The sequence below is a fragment of the Chenopodium album genome, chromosome 9, assembly GCF_948465745.1.
Source record: "Chenopodium album chromosome 9, dcCheAlbu1.1, whole genome shotgun sequence".
NCBI lineage: Eukaryota > Viridiplantae > Streptophyta > Magnoliopsida > Caryophyllales > Amaranthaceae > Chenopodium > Chenopodium album.
The window spans coordinates 59,218,338-59,233,445 of NC_137842.1; the positions used below are offsets into that span (position 1 = coordinate 59,218,338).

General features: G+C 36.0%; 1 protein-coding gene across 1 annotated transcript; it reads left to right on the forward strand.

The window, feature by feature from the left end:
• Positions 1 to 8,456: 8,456 nt before the first annotated feature.
• LOC145557822 (uncharacterized) lies at positions 8,457 to 10,898 on the forward strand. Its single transcript, XM_081619002.1, has one exon. It carries the CDS (start codon positions 8,457 to 8,459, stop codon positions 10,896 to 10,898), a length of 2,442 nt encoding a protein of 813 aa, XP_081475128.1.
• The last annotated feature ends 4,210 nt before the right edge of the window (positions 10,899 to 15,108 follow it).

Genomic DNA, 15,108 nt, shown 5'->3' on the forward strand with positions numbered 1-15,108 from the left:
ATTTTGCAGTAGCAAAGACTTGTAATTTGTAGCAAGCTAGAACATGGTAAGCCATTGCAACAAGGATACAGTTAATGAAAATCAACTTCTGCAATTGTGAAAGCCGGATAGCGTTTAAACAATTAATTCATCCAATAATTTTGTTGATGATGAATTGGAAGTGGTCTTTCATTTTGCCGACGAAATCGATTGGAGCCTCCCAGATGATGATCGAACACCTAGACATGTTTAACCCTGCTTGAGAAGAGGCCTATATATTCGAGCTAAATTTTATTAAGGATTTCGACATGTTTAGCTTTTCTCGTGAAATTTTAGTAAACCGTTCACAACTTAAAATTAAGGTTTTTGCGACCGCCACAAGCTGTTGCTGAAAATAGGAAAAACGGTCGCTAAAAATATTTGCGACCATTGACGGCCGTAATAAGGTAATCGTAATTTACATAGTCGCAAAAAAAATAATTACGACTGAATGACAGTCGCAAATTGTATTGCGACCGTTTTATTTATTTTCAACGATCGGTAGCAAAACGGTCGCAAAATTTAGTAATTACGACTGAATAAGGAGTGGTCGCAAATTTAATAAATTGCGAGGCCAAAATCGTTAAAAAAATATAAATAAATAAAACGATTGTACCTCATATCCTGTACCGCCTAGCCCTGCCCATTATCACTTCCCTCTAGAATCCCACCTCTACCTCACCTCCATTTCACCCTAAAAAAACTCTACCCACCACGACCACCCACCCTTAAAATCACCACCACTACTAAAATTCGGCTAAATTGCGACCGTTTTTCTATGATCGTCATAAAAACAGACGCAAATTATGGAATCTGCGACCGTTTCTTTTGTGGTCGCAATTTTGCGACCGTTTTATACCAATTAAACTGTCGCAAGGTTATTTGAATAATTAAAAAACATGTAGAAAATAATTCAAAAAAATAAAAAATAGTTGCGACAGTTAAAAGCAATAGCGAATTCGTAATTTACGATCATTTTTGGCGATCATAATTGTTTTTTATTAACCTCAGGTATAAAAGAGGTTCGCAACTCACCGTAACCCTAATTATTCCTAACTAAACCGCTATTTTTTCTTTTCCTTTCTCTCTCTTCTCACGCTGCTCTTCGCCTCTTCCCCCATCTTTCTTTATCTCCTCTCTTTCCTTCTCTTCTTTCTCACGCCCCTCCTCTCTTTTCTTTTACCGTCACTCTCCTCCATCTTTCCTTATCTCCTAATTCTCTAACTTTTATTTTCGAAAATTCAGACAAAACACAAAGCGGAAAAGTCGCTGCTCGTTCAAGCTTAGGCTCAAATCATTTTATAGCTGGAAAATCGCTGCTAGTTCAAGCTTTGTTTGTGGTGTTTGAATTTGATTTTTATAGCTTATTTATTTTAGTTGATTTATTTCAGTTTATTTATTTTGCTTTTGTCTGCTTCCCTGCAGTAATTCACGCCCTCCACCATATCAACCACCAGCGATGTTTCCCTGTCCGTGGCTACTCCTGAATTGCAGCATCCGCGCAACGTCGGCAACCCCAACAAGCTTTGCAGCACACTAAAGCAGCCGTGCAACCCCTGCTTCACCAACCTAACGCAAACGCTAGCCTAACTTACACTCATGCCCAACCATTAGCGCCAAGTAGTAGCGTTAATCCATGCTGGCACTTCCTGAGTTTTAACTTAGGTTTTCTAGATCTCATATTTAATTTAGGTTAGCCCGCTTATAGATTTAGTTTTTTTTTTCCTAATTTATGATTATAACCAATTTTTGATATAATTGTAATTTTAGTTTATAAATGTTGAAATATCTGTAGAATTGATTTATTTCTGATATTGTTTGCATTTTTATAATTTGTTTGTATAATTGTTTTATTTATAATATAATTGTGTTTTTTAATTTGGTTGACGTCGTGAGTAAATGAAGGGGGTGTTGTGGTTTTTCCGGCTTGAAGAACGACGTTAGGGCATCGGTCGCTGGCTGCAGGCATGGGTAGTGGCGGTGTCTTAGAAGAGGTAGTGGCTAGGTGGTTAATGGTGGCTAGGTAATTTGAATTAGTATTTTTAAATTGGCAGTGCAATTGTTTTATTTCTGTAAATATTTTTTCACCTTTTAGCGACCTCTTACAGCCGTCGCTAATTTTCTTTTTTGCGACTGATATAAATGGCCGCAATTAATAACTTTTGCGACTGGTTTAATGACGGTCGTTTAAAATAAATAAAACGATCGCAAATTTATTGCGACCTTCAATCCGTCATAATAATTATTTTTTGCGACCATGTGGATAATGACCACCACATTATGTCCTTTGACGGTCGGAATTATTTTCTGCGACCGTTAAAGGCGGTCGCAAAAACCTTGATTTTTAGTAGTACACCGTCACCCATAGAAACCATCCCTTAACCAAAAAAATTGAAAGTCAAACTAAATCAACGAAATTCAAACCCACGCTACAAATTCGAACAAAACCTACGAGAACTCAAAATTAAAGAAAACAAAATTCGAACAAAATAAACAAAAGAAATACGGAAAAGAAAAATCCAGCCTTTTGGCGGTCTGACATTAAAAAAACAACCTTCCATTAATCTCGTAAAAATCCAACCTTTATACCCCACCTTTTTTAACAGGTCCATTTGAACTTTAACCCATTAAACAAGTTAATTTTTTTTTTTTTTTAAATTCTCACTTTTCTTCTCCCTCCTCTTCTTTCCCTCTCCAGTCCACCACCTCTGCCACCACTTTCCTTCTCTCTCCTCTTCCTCCTCCTCCTCCACTCTCTCTCCTTCTAAACCAACGCCCAACGACAAGCCACACAGCCTTTTCTCCCACGTAGCCTCCTCTTACCTCCCCATCCCTCTTCTATGCCCACCATAACAACCACCCCAGCATCTCCCTCACCCAACCTCGACAAATGCATTTAAAGGGTTTTGAAATTAGGGTCGAAAATATGATAATTAGGGCCGAAAATTGGTGGTGCAACAGTGGAGCAGCACCGCCGAATAGAGTGTGCAGGAGAGGAGTTGCGGCGATGGAGTTGTTTGGTACTGGTTGAGTGAAGAGGTGGCTGCAACAACGACTGATTTTTTTTTTTAAATTTTTTTTCTCTTAATTTTATTTGTTTTTTAATGATTAAAAAAATAATTGACCAATTAATGACTGACACGTGGAACATAACTTATGAAAATCGATCATCAACAGGTAATGGATCTGTTGGAGAAGGTGGGGTATAAAGGTTGGATTTTTATGAGATTAATGTAAGGTTAGATTTTTATTTCAGACCGCGAAAATTTGGATTTTAAGCTTCCATTTTTCCTAAACAAAAAAAAAAACTATAACCGAAATTCCTCAAAAAAATTATGAACAAGGAAATAAAAAAAAAATCAACCAAAACATCCTTAACCCACCCTTAAAATTTGAACAAAACCAATAACAAATTAAAAACTCAAAATCAAACCTAAAATCAACAGAATTCGAGCAAAAACTAAAAAATAATATGAACAAAAAACGAAATGAAACAACAAAAATCTAAAATAAAATAAAACAAAAAAAAATGAAAAATAGCATACCTTTCCAAATATTGCGTCCTATATGGGTTTATATGGTCAAATTTGACCATGAAAACTCCAGATCTGGGAGTTTTTAGTCTATGGTCGAATTTGACCATGAATACCACGTTGGACTAAAATCTGAACCAAACATAGAAAAAAGGAAGAAAAAACAAAACTGAAAGATGGAGAAGTGAAGCCTCATAAAAATCAATTGACAAAGAAGCGCTGGTGAAGATCGGGGTGCATGAGAAGAAAGAGAACACAGATGGAGGTGCGTGAGAAGAAAGAGAAAGGAAAGAACAAAGATGGAGGTGCGTGAGAAGAAAGAGAAAGGAAAGAGAAGAAAAAGAGGCGTGAGAAGAGAGAGAAAAGAGGGGAAAGAGAAGAAAAGAGGCGTGAGAAGAGAGAGAAAAGAGGGGAAAGAGAAGAAAAAGAGGCATGCGTGAGAAATAAGATTAGGGTTTGGGTGTTTGGGTACCGTTTTATACCCTTTATTTAAAAAAAACATTTGCGACTGCTTTAGCGGTCGCAAATTAAATTGCGCTATTTATGACCATTTTAAACGGTCGTAAAAGGTTTTTTTTATTTAAAATTTTTAAAAAAATTTCAAACACCTTTGCGACCATTTTATAGCCTAAAAATGGTAGTGACCGCCTGTAAAACGGTCGCAAAATTGCGACTGTGTAAAATCTGTCGCAAAATTTCATATTTTGCGACCGTTTTAATGACAGTTGTAAAAAAAACGGTTGCAATTTCACCGAATTTTAGTAGTGGTTGAATGATCTGCATGATATTAGAACAAGAAGCAGACGTTGCCCGAGAGAAGATAAGAGTGTGATTTGTAAAGAATAAATGCGAGATAGAAGGGATGGCTCTAGACATCTTGGTACCTTGAAAAAGCTTTAAATCCTATCCCAGATGCAACATACGAGAGAAAATATCCGTGCAGAATAGGAAAACATACAGAGAGATAGGATCGCCCTAACGAAGACCACATTGTGGTTTAAGATGTCCGAGGTAGCACAACTAAAAATTAAGGTTTTTGCGACTGTCAGTAACGATCGTAGAAAATAGTAAAAACGGTCGCTAAACATATTTGCGACCGTCGACGGTCGTAACTTGGTGGTCGTACTTTAAATGGTCGAAAAAAAAATTAATACTAAATGACGACCATTTTATATACTATTTTCAACGACCGGTAGTAAAACGGTCGCAAAATTTAGTAATTGTGACTGGACAAAACCAGTCGCAAATCTGATAAATTGCAACGGCCTAATGCGGTTGCTAAAGTATTAGAAAAATTTTTAAATACACTTCACTGCCTGTACTGCCCAGCCCTGCCCCACTACCACTTCCCACTAGCAACCCATCTCTACCCCACCGCCCTTTCACCCTAAAAAAACTATACCGACCACTACCAGCCCAACGTTTTTAAAAAAAAAAAAAAATTAATTAAAATAAATGCACCTGTCGTCCTTGCCAGCCAGCCCCACATTTACTTCCCACCACAAACCACCAACACCACCACCCTATATCAACCTCCACCGCTCACCCAAAATAATTCTAAAAAACCAATACCTACCACCACCCGCCCACCTAAAACAGTCCTAGACCCGTAACAACCCACAATAATCAATGAAACCCAAAATAAACAAAATCATGAAAATAAAATTCGAACAAAAAGCAGCGCAAGAAAATTCAAATAAAAGATCTTGAAATTAGGATACAAAATCAAGAAAAATCAACAAAATTCAAACACAACATCAACAAAATCCGAACAAAAAATCGAAATTTTTATAAATATAAACATAAATATTCAAACTAAAATAAAAATAAACCAGAAAAATCAAAAATAAAGAAAAAACAAACAAAATTTACATAAAACTCAACATACCTTTTCTTTTAATTCTTCCTCTTTGTATTTATATGGTCAAATTTGACCATAAAAACCCCAGATCTGGAATTTTTATGGTCGAATTTGACCATGAACACCATATTCACTTGTTGCTCGAACCCTTAGACCAAAAGTTGAAAAGAAAGAGGGAGGAAAATAAGGAGAAAGGAAGCGTGAAGGTGAGCGCTGAGCTCCACCTTCATAGAAAGGGTGGAGGAGAGGCGTTGAGATAAGAAAGCTAAGAGAAAAAGTGAAATTGGAGTTTGAGAAAAGAGGAGAAATTAAGAAGAGCAGCGTGAGAACTGAGAAAGGAGGAGAGAGAAAGAAGGAGGAAGTAAGGAGAGGAGAGAAAGGAAAGAGGAGCGGCGTGAGAAAATAGGGTTTAGGTGAGTTGGGCACTTGGGCTTCCTCTTTTATATCGAATTTTTTTAAATAAAAAATCCAGACTGCGATGGCTTTACGAGGTTGCAAAACCGTGACCGCTCAATAGGATTATTTTTATTTTGATTTATTTTAGACAAGTGTATTATTAAAAAAAATATATATTAAAATACCTTTGCGACGGTTTGATAGCCCAAAAACGGTCGCAAATCTGCGATCGCTCAAAAAACGGTTTTAATATTGTGACTGCATAAAAATCGGTTTTCATACTTTGCGATCGTTTCATTGACGGTCGTAAAAAAAACGGTCGCAATTTAATAGATTTCTAGTAGTGCAGTACCATTGATCAAAGATTTGTAAGAAACCATGGCGAGACATTATTGAATCATCTGTAACCAACGAGCCGGGAACCCATTGGCTTTTAAGATCTGCAAAAGAAGACTCTGGTGAACTCTATCATAAGCTTTGCTCATATCAATTTTAATTGAAGTAAGCCAATTGGTGCCAGTTTTGGAACAGTTGATTTTCTGTCATAAGCTTCTATTTTGTGAGTGGAAAACCAAGTTGGCTACTTAATTGTACTAGTTTTTTGCACGCGTGCTCTGTTTTGTTAATATAATTTAGGAAACCATTAGTGAATCGTTAAAATAATCAAGTTGGTTTAGATTTTGTAATTTTGTGCATGAATTTGAAGTTTTATGAAATATAAATTATTAGAATGCGTGTGTAAGATATAATTATTTCATATATATATTAATGTTAACAATTGATAAGCATTGACACTCATGTTGATATGGAGCATAGAAAATTACTGCGTAGAAAAGTTAATATCATTGCTTGGATTGAATCACATGTTTGATCTTGGTAAGGGGTTACTCGAGTTGTTGGGGTTACTCAAATTACTTGGTCAGGGGTTACTTGAGTTACCACTTATCGAGTAACTCTGTAAGTAACCCCTGACTGAGTAACCCCTCGAGTAATCCATGACTGAACCCACTACTACAAAATTGGCCAAAGAGACCATAAATAATAGACATGTTTACTACATAAGCGGTCTCTTTGTTCCAAGAGACCATTTACCATTAAAAATCGGTCTCAAAACAAATTCAAAAGACCAGTTTTTAAAGATAACCGGTCTCTTGGGGTATTTTAGAATATTCTAATATTTTAATTAAAATAGTTTGAGACCAATTGTTTTACAAAACCGGTCTCTAGGTGTTTTTTTTTTTTCAAATTAAAAATTGCAGAGACCAGTGGAAAGTAATAACCGGTCTCTGTTTTTCCTAATTCTAAACCGCCAAAATCCCTAAAATAATTTAATTTCACTAAGCTTTCTCTCTGCTCGAAATTTTTGCTTTTCCCCCTTAGCTTACTCTGATCTAGTGTAGATCAAACTCTCCTTCCCTTGGCTTAGCTTGACACCGCGCTAAGGCTGCCGACGTACCTCCGTCCACCTCCACCTAAAGGCTGCCGACGCGACTGCACTGAAATTCCGTTGCTTGACTGCACTCAACTAATAATTGCATAATTGCATTCCATCTTTACACCGCCGTTCGCACTCCATTGTTACACCACCGTTCGCACTCCATCTTCCGGCGCACGGTAGCAACCGCAATTCCACCACTGAAGTTCATTTTTTCATTCAATTGTTGGAGAATTCTGCAATTGTAGGATTAAAACCCTAACTTTGGAGAAGCTAAGACCGCACGAGGTATTAATTTTTTTTTTTCTTTCAGTTTCGATTTTTCATTCAATTGCTGTTGTAACTATGTATGTGGTACATATAATTCATAAAAATGAATGATTTTTGTTCATAATCTACTGTTTTATTGAGGTTGCATTGCCTTGGTTGTTTTGCTATATTATAAGAAGAATACTGTTATAAAAATGCATAATGATTCAAATTCTTTTCAGTTTTTCTATTGTATCTATTTGCATAAAATTTGTATCTTAATCGTCTTGTTATAATGGTTAGTTGATTTGGCTTGGAGAGCTTTGTTTGAGATACGAGCAGTTATATATTTGCATAAAAGTTCTGTTTTGTACCTTTGTAAAAGGTGTATAAAATATAGTATATATAAGCTTACCCCACATGTAAGGATTCCTAAAATAATTGCATGTGAAAAAATATGTGTTATAAAAAATGACAGAACATGAATGTGGAAGCTCTTCAAATTTGATGTTCATGTTGCTCACATTAAAAAAAAAATAGTAAATGACTAGTGGTCCATGTTTCCACTCTTTACTTTGTATAGTATATTGTTTGTGCTTAAAAAATGAATAGGAAGAGCTTATTGCTATTGTTTAATGAATATGATATTTGTTTTTTTACACAATATTAATATACTCTTGCAATTTATACATATATATATTTTTTATAGATTTTGTAAATCTTGTGGTTATATTCCAAATTTCCTTTATATAAGCTTTACTTATGTGATATTTTTAAGTTAATTACTCTCAATCTTGTTTTTCGACTTTTATACAATATTACTATACACATGCAATTATTGTTTTATTTATATATATTGTTTTTAGATGTTATAAATCTTGTGGTTATATTCCAAATTGCCTTTATATGAGCTTTACATATGTGACAATTTTAAGATTTGAGGTCTTGTTCTTGGTGGTTAGAAATGGATCGAAATTGGATATCAACATCGAAGCCGGGTGACCCTGAATATGAAGCAGGGGTTAAGGAATTTATTAAATTTTCAGTAGAAAACAGTGGAGGCCGCTCCAAGCTACGTTGTCCTTGTTTTATGTGCCATAATTTTTTGCATAAGAGACCCGATGAAATTCTCAATCATTTGAGTAAATGGGCATTTGATAAAACATATACCCGTTGGATCTGGCATGGAGAGTTTAGGGACATACAAGATAGTGGTAGTGGTGAGAAAAGGGATGATGTGCCCGAAGTTCATAATAATAATGAGGGTGATCGGTTGGAGGACATGTTGCATGCAGTTGAGGATCAATTTGATAACAACCCTTCCATGTTGGAGAGCTTGTTAAACGACTCTGAAAAACCATTGTATGAAGGTTGCACCAAGTACACAAGGTTATCAGCCATACTCAAATTATACAACCTGAAGGCTGGTCATGGTTGGACAGACACAAGTTTTAATGTGTTATTGGAATTGGTGAAAGACATGCTTCCCAAAGACAATGTCCTTCCTATTGGTACATATGAGGCGAAAAAGACACTAAGCTCTATGGGTTTACCTTATGAGAAAATGCATGCTTGCCCTAATGATTGTGTATTGTATCGTAATCAATATGAATCGTTAGAGAGTTGTCCAATTTGTAAAGCCTCACGGTATAAGAAAGGGGATCGGGGAGTACCTGCCAAAACATTATGGTATTTTCCAATAGTACCAAGGTTTAAGAGGTTATTTTCAAAAGCAGAAGATGCAAAAAAGTTAACCTGGCATTTTGATGGTCGTGTAGACGATGGAATGCTTAGACACCCGGCTGACTCTCCGCAGTGGAGGTTTATTGATGCAAAATACCCCGAATTTGCGCATGAAAAGCATAATTTACGCCTTGCATTGTCTATAGATGGTTTCAATCCATTTGGTTCCATGAGTAGTACGTATAGTACTTGGCTCGTTATGTTGGTGACCTATAATTTACCCCCATCATTATGCATGAAGAGAAGGTATATGTTCCTTTCGTTGCTAATTTCAGGGCCAAAACAGCCGGGAAATGACATTAATGTGTACTTGGCACCTCTTATTGACGATTTGATTATGCTTTGGGAAGAAGGTGTGGAAGTGTTTGATGCACATCGCAATGAGAAGTTTAATCTGAAAGCAATGCTATTTTGCACCATTCAAGATTTTCCGGCTTATGGAAATCTTTCGGGGTATACTGTGAAAGGGGAAACAGCTTGTCCTATTGGTATGGAGGATTGCAAAGGACAATGGTTAAAGGAATCTGGAAAGCATGTTTATCCGGTTCATCGTCAATTTTTTCCATCTGATCATCCATATCGAAGGAGAAAAAATGCGTTTGATGGGACAGAAGAATTCAAAGGGCGACCAAAAGTCATGTTAGGTGAAGAGGTCTTCGAAAAGGTGAAGGACATTGAAATTACTTTTGGAAAGAAACACAGATCCACTCTTTCTAAGAAGGGTTTCAAAAAGTGTTCATGTTTTTGGCAACTGTCCTATTGGAAATTTCTCTTTTTGAGACATTCATTTGATGTTATGCATATTGAGAAGAATGTGTGTGATAGCTTGATTGGTACATTACTCAATATCCCCGGTAAGACCAAGGATGGTAAAAAATCTAGAGATGATTTGAAGCATATGGGGATTAGAGATGAATTGCATGCTGTTACGAATGAGAAAGGTCGAGCATACTTGCCTCCTGTTGCTTACACATTGTCCAGAAAAGAAAAAATCGAGTTTTGTGAAAGCTTAGCTGGAGTAAAAGTGCCCGAAGGTTATTCTTCGAATATTCGTAGCCTTGTGAACATGGAAACTTTGAAACTTGTAGGCCTTAAGTCTCATGATTGCCATGTTTTAATGCAGCACTTGTTACCTGTAGCAATTCGTTCTATTCTTCCTAAAAATGTTCGTTATGCTATAATTAGACTTTGCGGATTTTTTCATGCGATTTATAGCAAAGTGATTGATCCAAGAGAGTTGACTTCATTAGAGGATGAAATTGTTGAAATTTTGTGTCAATTAGAGATGTTTTTTCCTCCATCATTTTTTGATATCATGATCCATTTACCGATTCACTTGGTTAGAGAGATAAGATATTGTGGTCCAGTTCACATGAGAAATCAATGGTGTTTTGAAAGGCAAATGAGAACCTATAAGGGATATGTGAAGAACGCTTTTCATCCTGAAGGTTGTATTGCCGAACGACTATTTTACGAAGAAGTTCTTGCTTATTCCAATGACTATGTGCTAAATGCAATACGAATAGGGCTTCCTGTATCTCGTCATAGTGGAAGAATGGATGGTGAGGGGACCATAGGTCGAAAAGTACGTGACCTATCCTATGTTGATTGGCATAAGGCTCATTTATACATTCTTCATAATGAGGATGAAGTTATTCCGTAAAATGAAAAACACATGAGCTTCTTGAGGAAAAGCAACAGGAGAGCAAATGAGAAGTCATTAGCTGCTAAACATAGTAGGTCATTTATTAGTTGGCTAAAGGATTATGTAATGAAGGAGCTCATTGATTCGTCGACTCCATTTTCTGATCGACTAAAGACTTTGGCATTTGGACCTGATTTTAGTGCAACTTATTATTCTGCATATGTTATTAACGGTTGCACATTTTACACAAGGTTTCAAGATGAACTTAGTACTATGCAGAATAGTGGGGTTACTTTAGAGGCTGAAGCTATGCATTTCGCTAGTGCTAAAGACAAGAATCCTGTGTGTGGTATGATGAACTATTATGGGGTCATCGAAGAGATTTGTGAGCTGCATTACTCTAGTTTTTCGATACCTGTTTTTAAATGCCAATGGGTCGACAATAACAATGGGGTTGAACATGATAGGTTCGGGCTTACATTGGTGAATTTGAATAAAGTTGGTCAAAAAGAAGATCCTTTCATACTAGCAAGTCAGGCAAGACAAGTCTTTTATATGACCGACCCATCGAACAAGAGAATGTCAGCAGTTATAGCACCAAAGCCCCGACATATTTTTGATGATTATAGTGAAGATAGTGTGTTGGATGATGGTTATGTTAGGAGAAAAGAGCAAGTACACATTGAGGTTGATGTTACAGATTCAATATTTGTTAGAGATGACCACAATGAAGGCATGTGGGTTGACAAAGAAAAAAAGGGGAAAAAGCGAAAGCGTGGACATAATAAGTCCTTATGTATTTGAGGTGTGTTTCACTTACTAGGTGGTAACATTAATTTTCAAGTCTTACTTTGTTTGTGCAACTTGATTTATAAATGTTTGCTTGTCAAAATCATTTCTCATTGCCATCTATATATTAATGTTTAATTCACGTTATGGTTTTTATAGCATTTTATTTAGTTTTACTAACCAAATTGATTTTTTTATTTTTATCTTTTCAATAGGTTTATGGCTCGGAAAAGAAAGCGAGTGCGTGAAACCGAAAATTCTGACAACAACGAATGCGAGGAAGAAAGAGGTCGCACGGTTCTTAGAATGGTTGGGAAAGCTATCCAGGCTGGCTCCAAAATCCCTTTACAATGGCATCCAACCAAAAGAATCCCTATTGGGAGTCATAGAGGTCATTTTTCCACCTATATTGGTGTAGTTGTGCGTGAAAGAGTAAGTATCACCTACAACAAGTGGTTAGATGTTCCACAAGCAGTCCTAGATCATTTGTATGACAATATCTCGGTAAGTAAACTGAGTTCATATGTTACTTAATAAAAAAAAATTTAGGGTTATGTATATGTATGTCTAACATATGACATTATATGAATGTAGAGGGGGTTTAATGTCCTTGAAGGTCGCAAAAGATGGATACTAAATCGAGCTTCTGATCGATGGAGAGCTTTCAAGACTAGACTAAGACTTAGGTGGTTGTATCTCAAAGATGGATCAATTAACAGTACACCACCTTTGAAATATCCTTTTATAACTTTGGATGATTGGGGGGCATTCATCACAGCTTGTAGTTCTAATGACTTCAAGGTGCTAGTTCATCATTATGGCTTTACCTTATTTTTTTTTGTATGCCTTTATAAATTTAATGTTTGTGTAAAATAACTTTGAATGTGTATTTAATTGCAGAAATTGAGTGAAAGTAATCGTGAAAGGTCTAAAAAGAAGACCTCAAAATATCGAGGTGGGAGACTTGGCTATCAATATTTTGAAGAAGAAATTGTAAGTATATGTTGCTTTTATTCTGCCCTTGATATGATCTATACTAAAGTGCCTGCTGTGATTTTGATTCTTTTATATTTTTGCTTTACTTCACCTCTGTCTTGTTGCTGTCCTACTGTCACTAAGCCTTCTGCATTGTTGCTGTCATGCTGTCACTAAGCCCTCTGTCTTGTTGCTGTCTATTTTGTATGTGGTTTTGAGTTCCATTATCATCATATTATACTGTTATATGTTAGTCTGTTATTCAACTCATTGAACCTGTGTTTTAATTCCTGTTTCTGGGTGAATTCTAGTCAAATCAGGTGCCTTCAATTATACTATTACTAGTATAAAAGTTTTGAGATAATTTGGTTCTAGTAAATCGGGTTATAGTACCTATCTCTGTCAAATTAGGTGCCTTCAATTAATGACTTAAGTTACTGATATTGTTCCTACGAGGGTGGGGGGAGTTGTATGCTGGGATGCTCGAGGGAAGTTGGTTGCTTGCTGCTTCTGTGAGGTTCAAAAGTTGGTTGTGTGAATATTCAGCAAGTCACTTAAATAACATGGTTATGGCAGAAATATGTGCTGAATTATTTGGGTTTTACGTTTAACATTCACCTATTCTATTTCCTTGAGCTACATGTGCTGAAATATGTGCTGAAATATGTGATAAATTTTTTATATTGATCAGAATTATTCAGGATGGGGAAAGTAATTTACTGATATATTTCTAGTTCTCAAATGCAACAATGAAAAATCTGGATTGGCTAAAGACATCACATGCTTGCTTCAAAAAGTCTAGGATCTCTAAAATTGAGTCTTAATATACATACTTACATAGTATGAAATATGAATGTGCTTTCCCCACAAGAATCTTAAAAGGATGCACATACTACTTCAGTATAACATTTAACTAATTCTAGTATGTAGCTAGAAAAACAGCTATTAAATACAATAAACCAAGATGTGCATTGGTTTTTATGCTGTAGCCTGTATTTATGTAAAAAATATAAGGATAAGTTCTTCAATTAGTGTCACCAATAGGAAATGATGCTAAGGTATCACAATAATGTTTGAATGAAGTTAAAAAAGGATGTCAACAACTTTACAATATGATAAAATTTTGTATCTTATGGAATAGAACTAGATACTAAAGCTTTTTAAAAGACTAATGGGCTATGCTTAAAAAACAGCAAATTGGTACTCGCCGCCTCGCAGGTAGGACATATTTCACTGAGTAAAATTCCTTGTAAGCATAAAAATTATATATTCATTGATTGGACAGAGGTGTAAGAATCCTAGGATTTAACCTGTTTATGTAAAGGAGTTCTTCTTGTTTATTTCTAAGTTGGGTGTAAAATTTGGCTCAACTTGGCTAGGCATCCGCACGCCCAGACTACGTGACTTTTTTGTAGAAGTTAAGGATAGTCATTGCACTATTTGAGTTGCTGGTGTGGTGGGAAGACCTGCTTCTTTTGTTACCTATTAATTCCTTTAATACCATCCTAATTATTCCTAAAGAAAACTTCTTGGCACGAGCATGCCTATTAGCAGCTTATGGTTGCAGCCCTTCATGCGCTGCCTCAACTGCTTTGTTAGCTCAGCTGACATGACTAAGTTTTCTATGCGATGCTGAGATCACATTGTAGGCCGTCCGTCATCAGCCTCCTTCATGCCAAACACCACATGTGCCCATTTTACGTGGTGTCAACTTTGGTTGTTTCTAGATGCCATGGGGATTGAAATGACATTTGATTGTTGTTTAGAGAACAGAGAAAACCCTATTTCAACTTGTGTCATTGGCCACTTTATTTTGTCAAGTGTCTTATTTCTTTCAATTAGGCTAATTAGTATGAATAGCATACCTAAATAACCTCCTACTTATAAGTGAATGGTGTGGTTAATAGAGTGATAAATGTGTGTTTGTTGGGGGTTGATTGACTATAATAGCTGTGTATATATTCATTTAATGTGACATTTTGTCTGCATTAAGGAAAAAGGTACCAAAGAATTACTATAGTGATTTGACTTGCTCAGGTATTTCATGATAAAGCTTGTTCTCAATTAGTTGAAAATAAGTTATATTAAGCTAGTTTAGCATATCAGAAACACTAATAGCATATGTTCTATTTAGCATAGTTTTTTTGCCAGAAGATGCTTTTGAACAGCCATCCCCCCCACCCCCCCCCCCCTCCATCTTTCTTTTCTCAGGCTAGGTTGCTTCAGAACCTCCATACTCATTGTAGAAGGAAGTGTTATTGTATTGATACCTTTCAATTTGATGCAAAATGATAAATAAGTGGAGGTTTATTGAATACATCCCCATTTTTTTAAATGACATGTTATGAACTGCCTTACTATTTGTTATGAACTACCTTACTCACACTAACAGCACACACGCGAGATAGCAGCAAGCAAGAGATTACTTTTCATTAACAAGGAGAATTACAATTTCAATAATCAA

Excerpts from the sequence above, each read along its gene's own strand:
- LOC145557822 (XM_081619002.1), top strand. The coding sequence starts at position 8,457 with ATGGATCGAAATTGGATATCAACATCGAAGCCGGGTGACCCTGAATAT.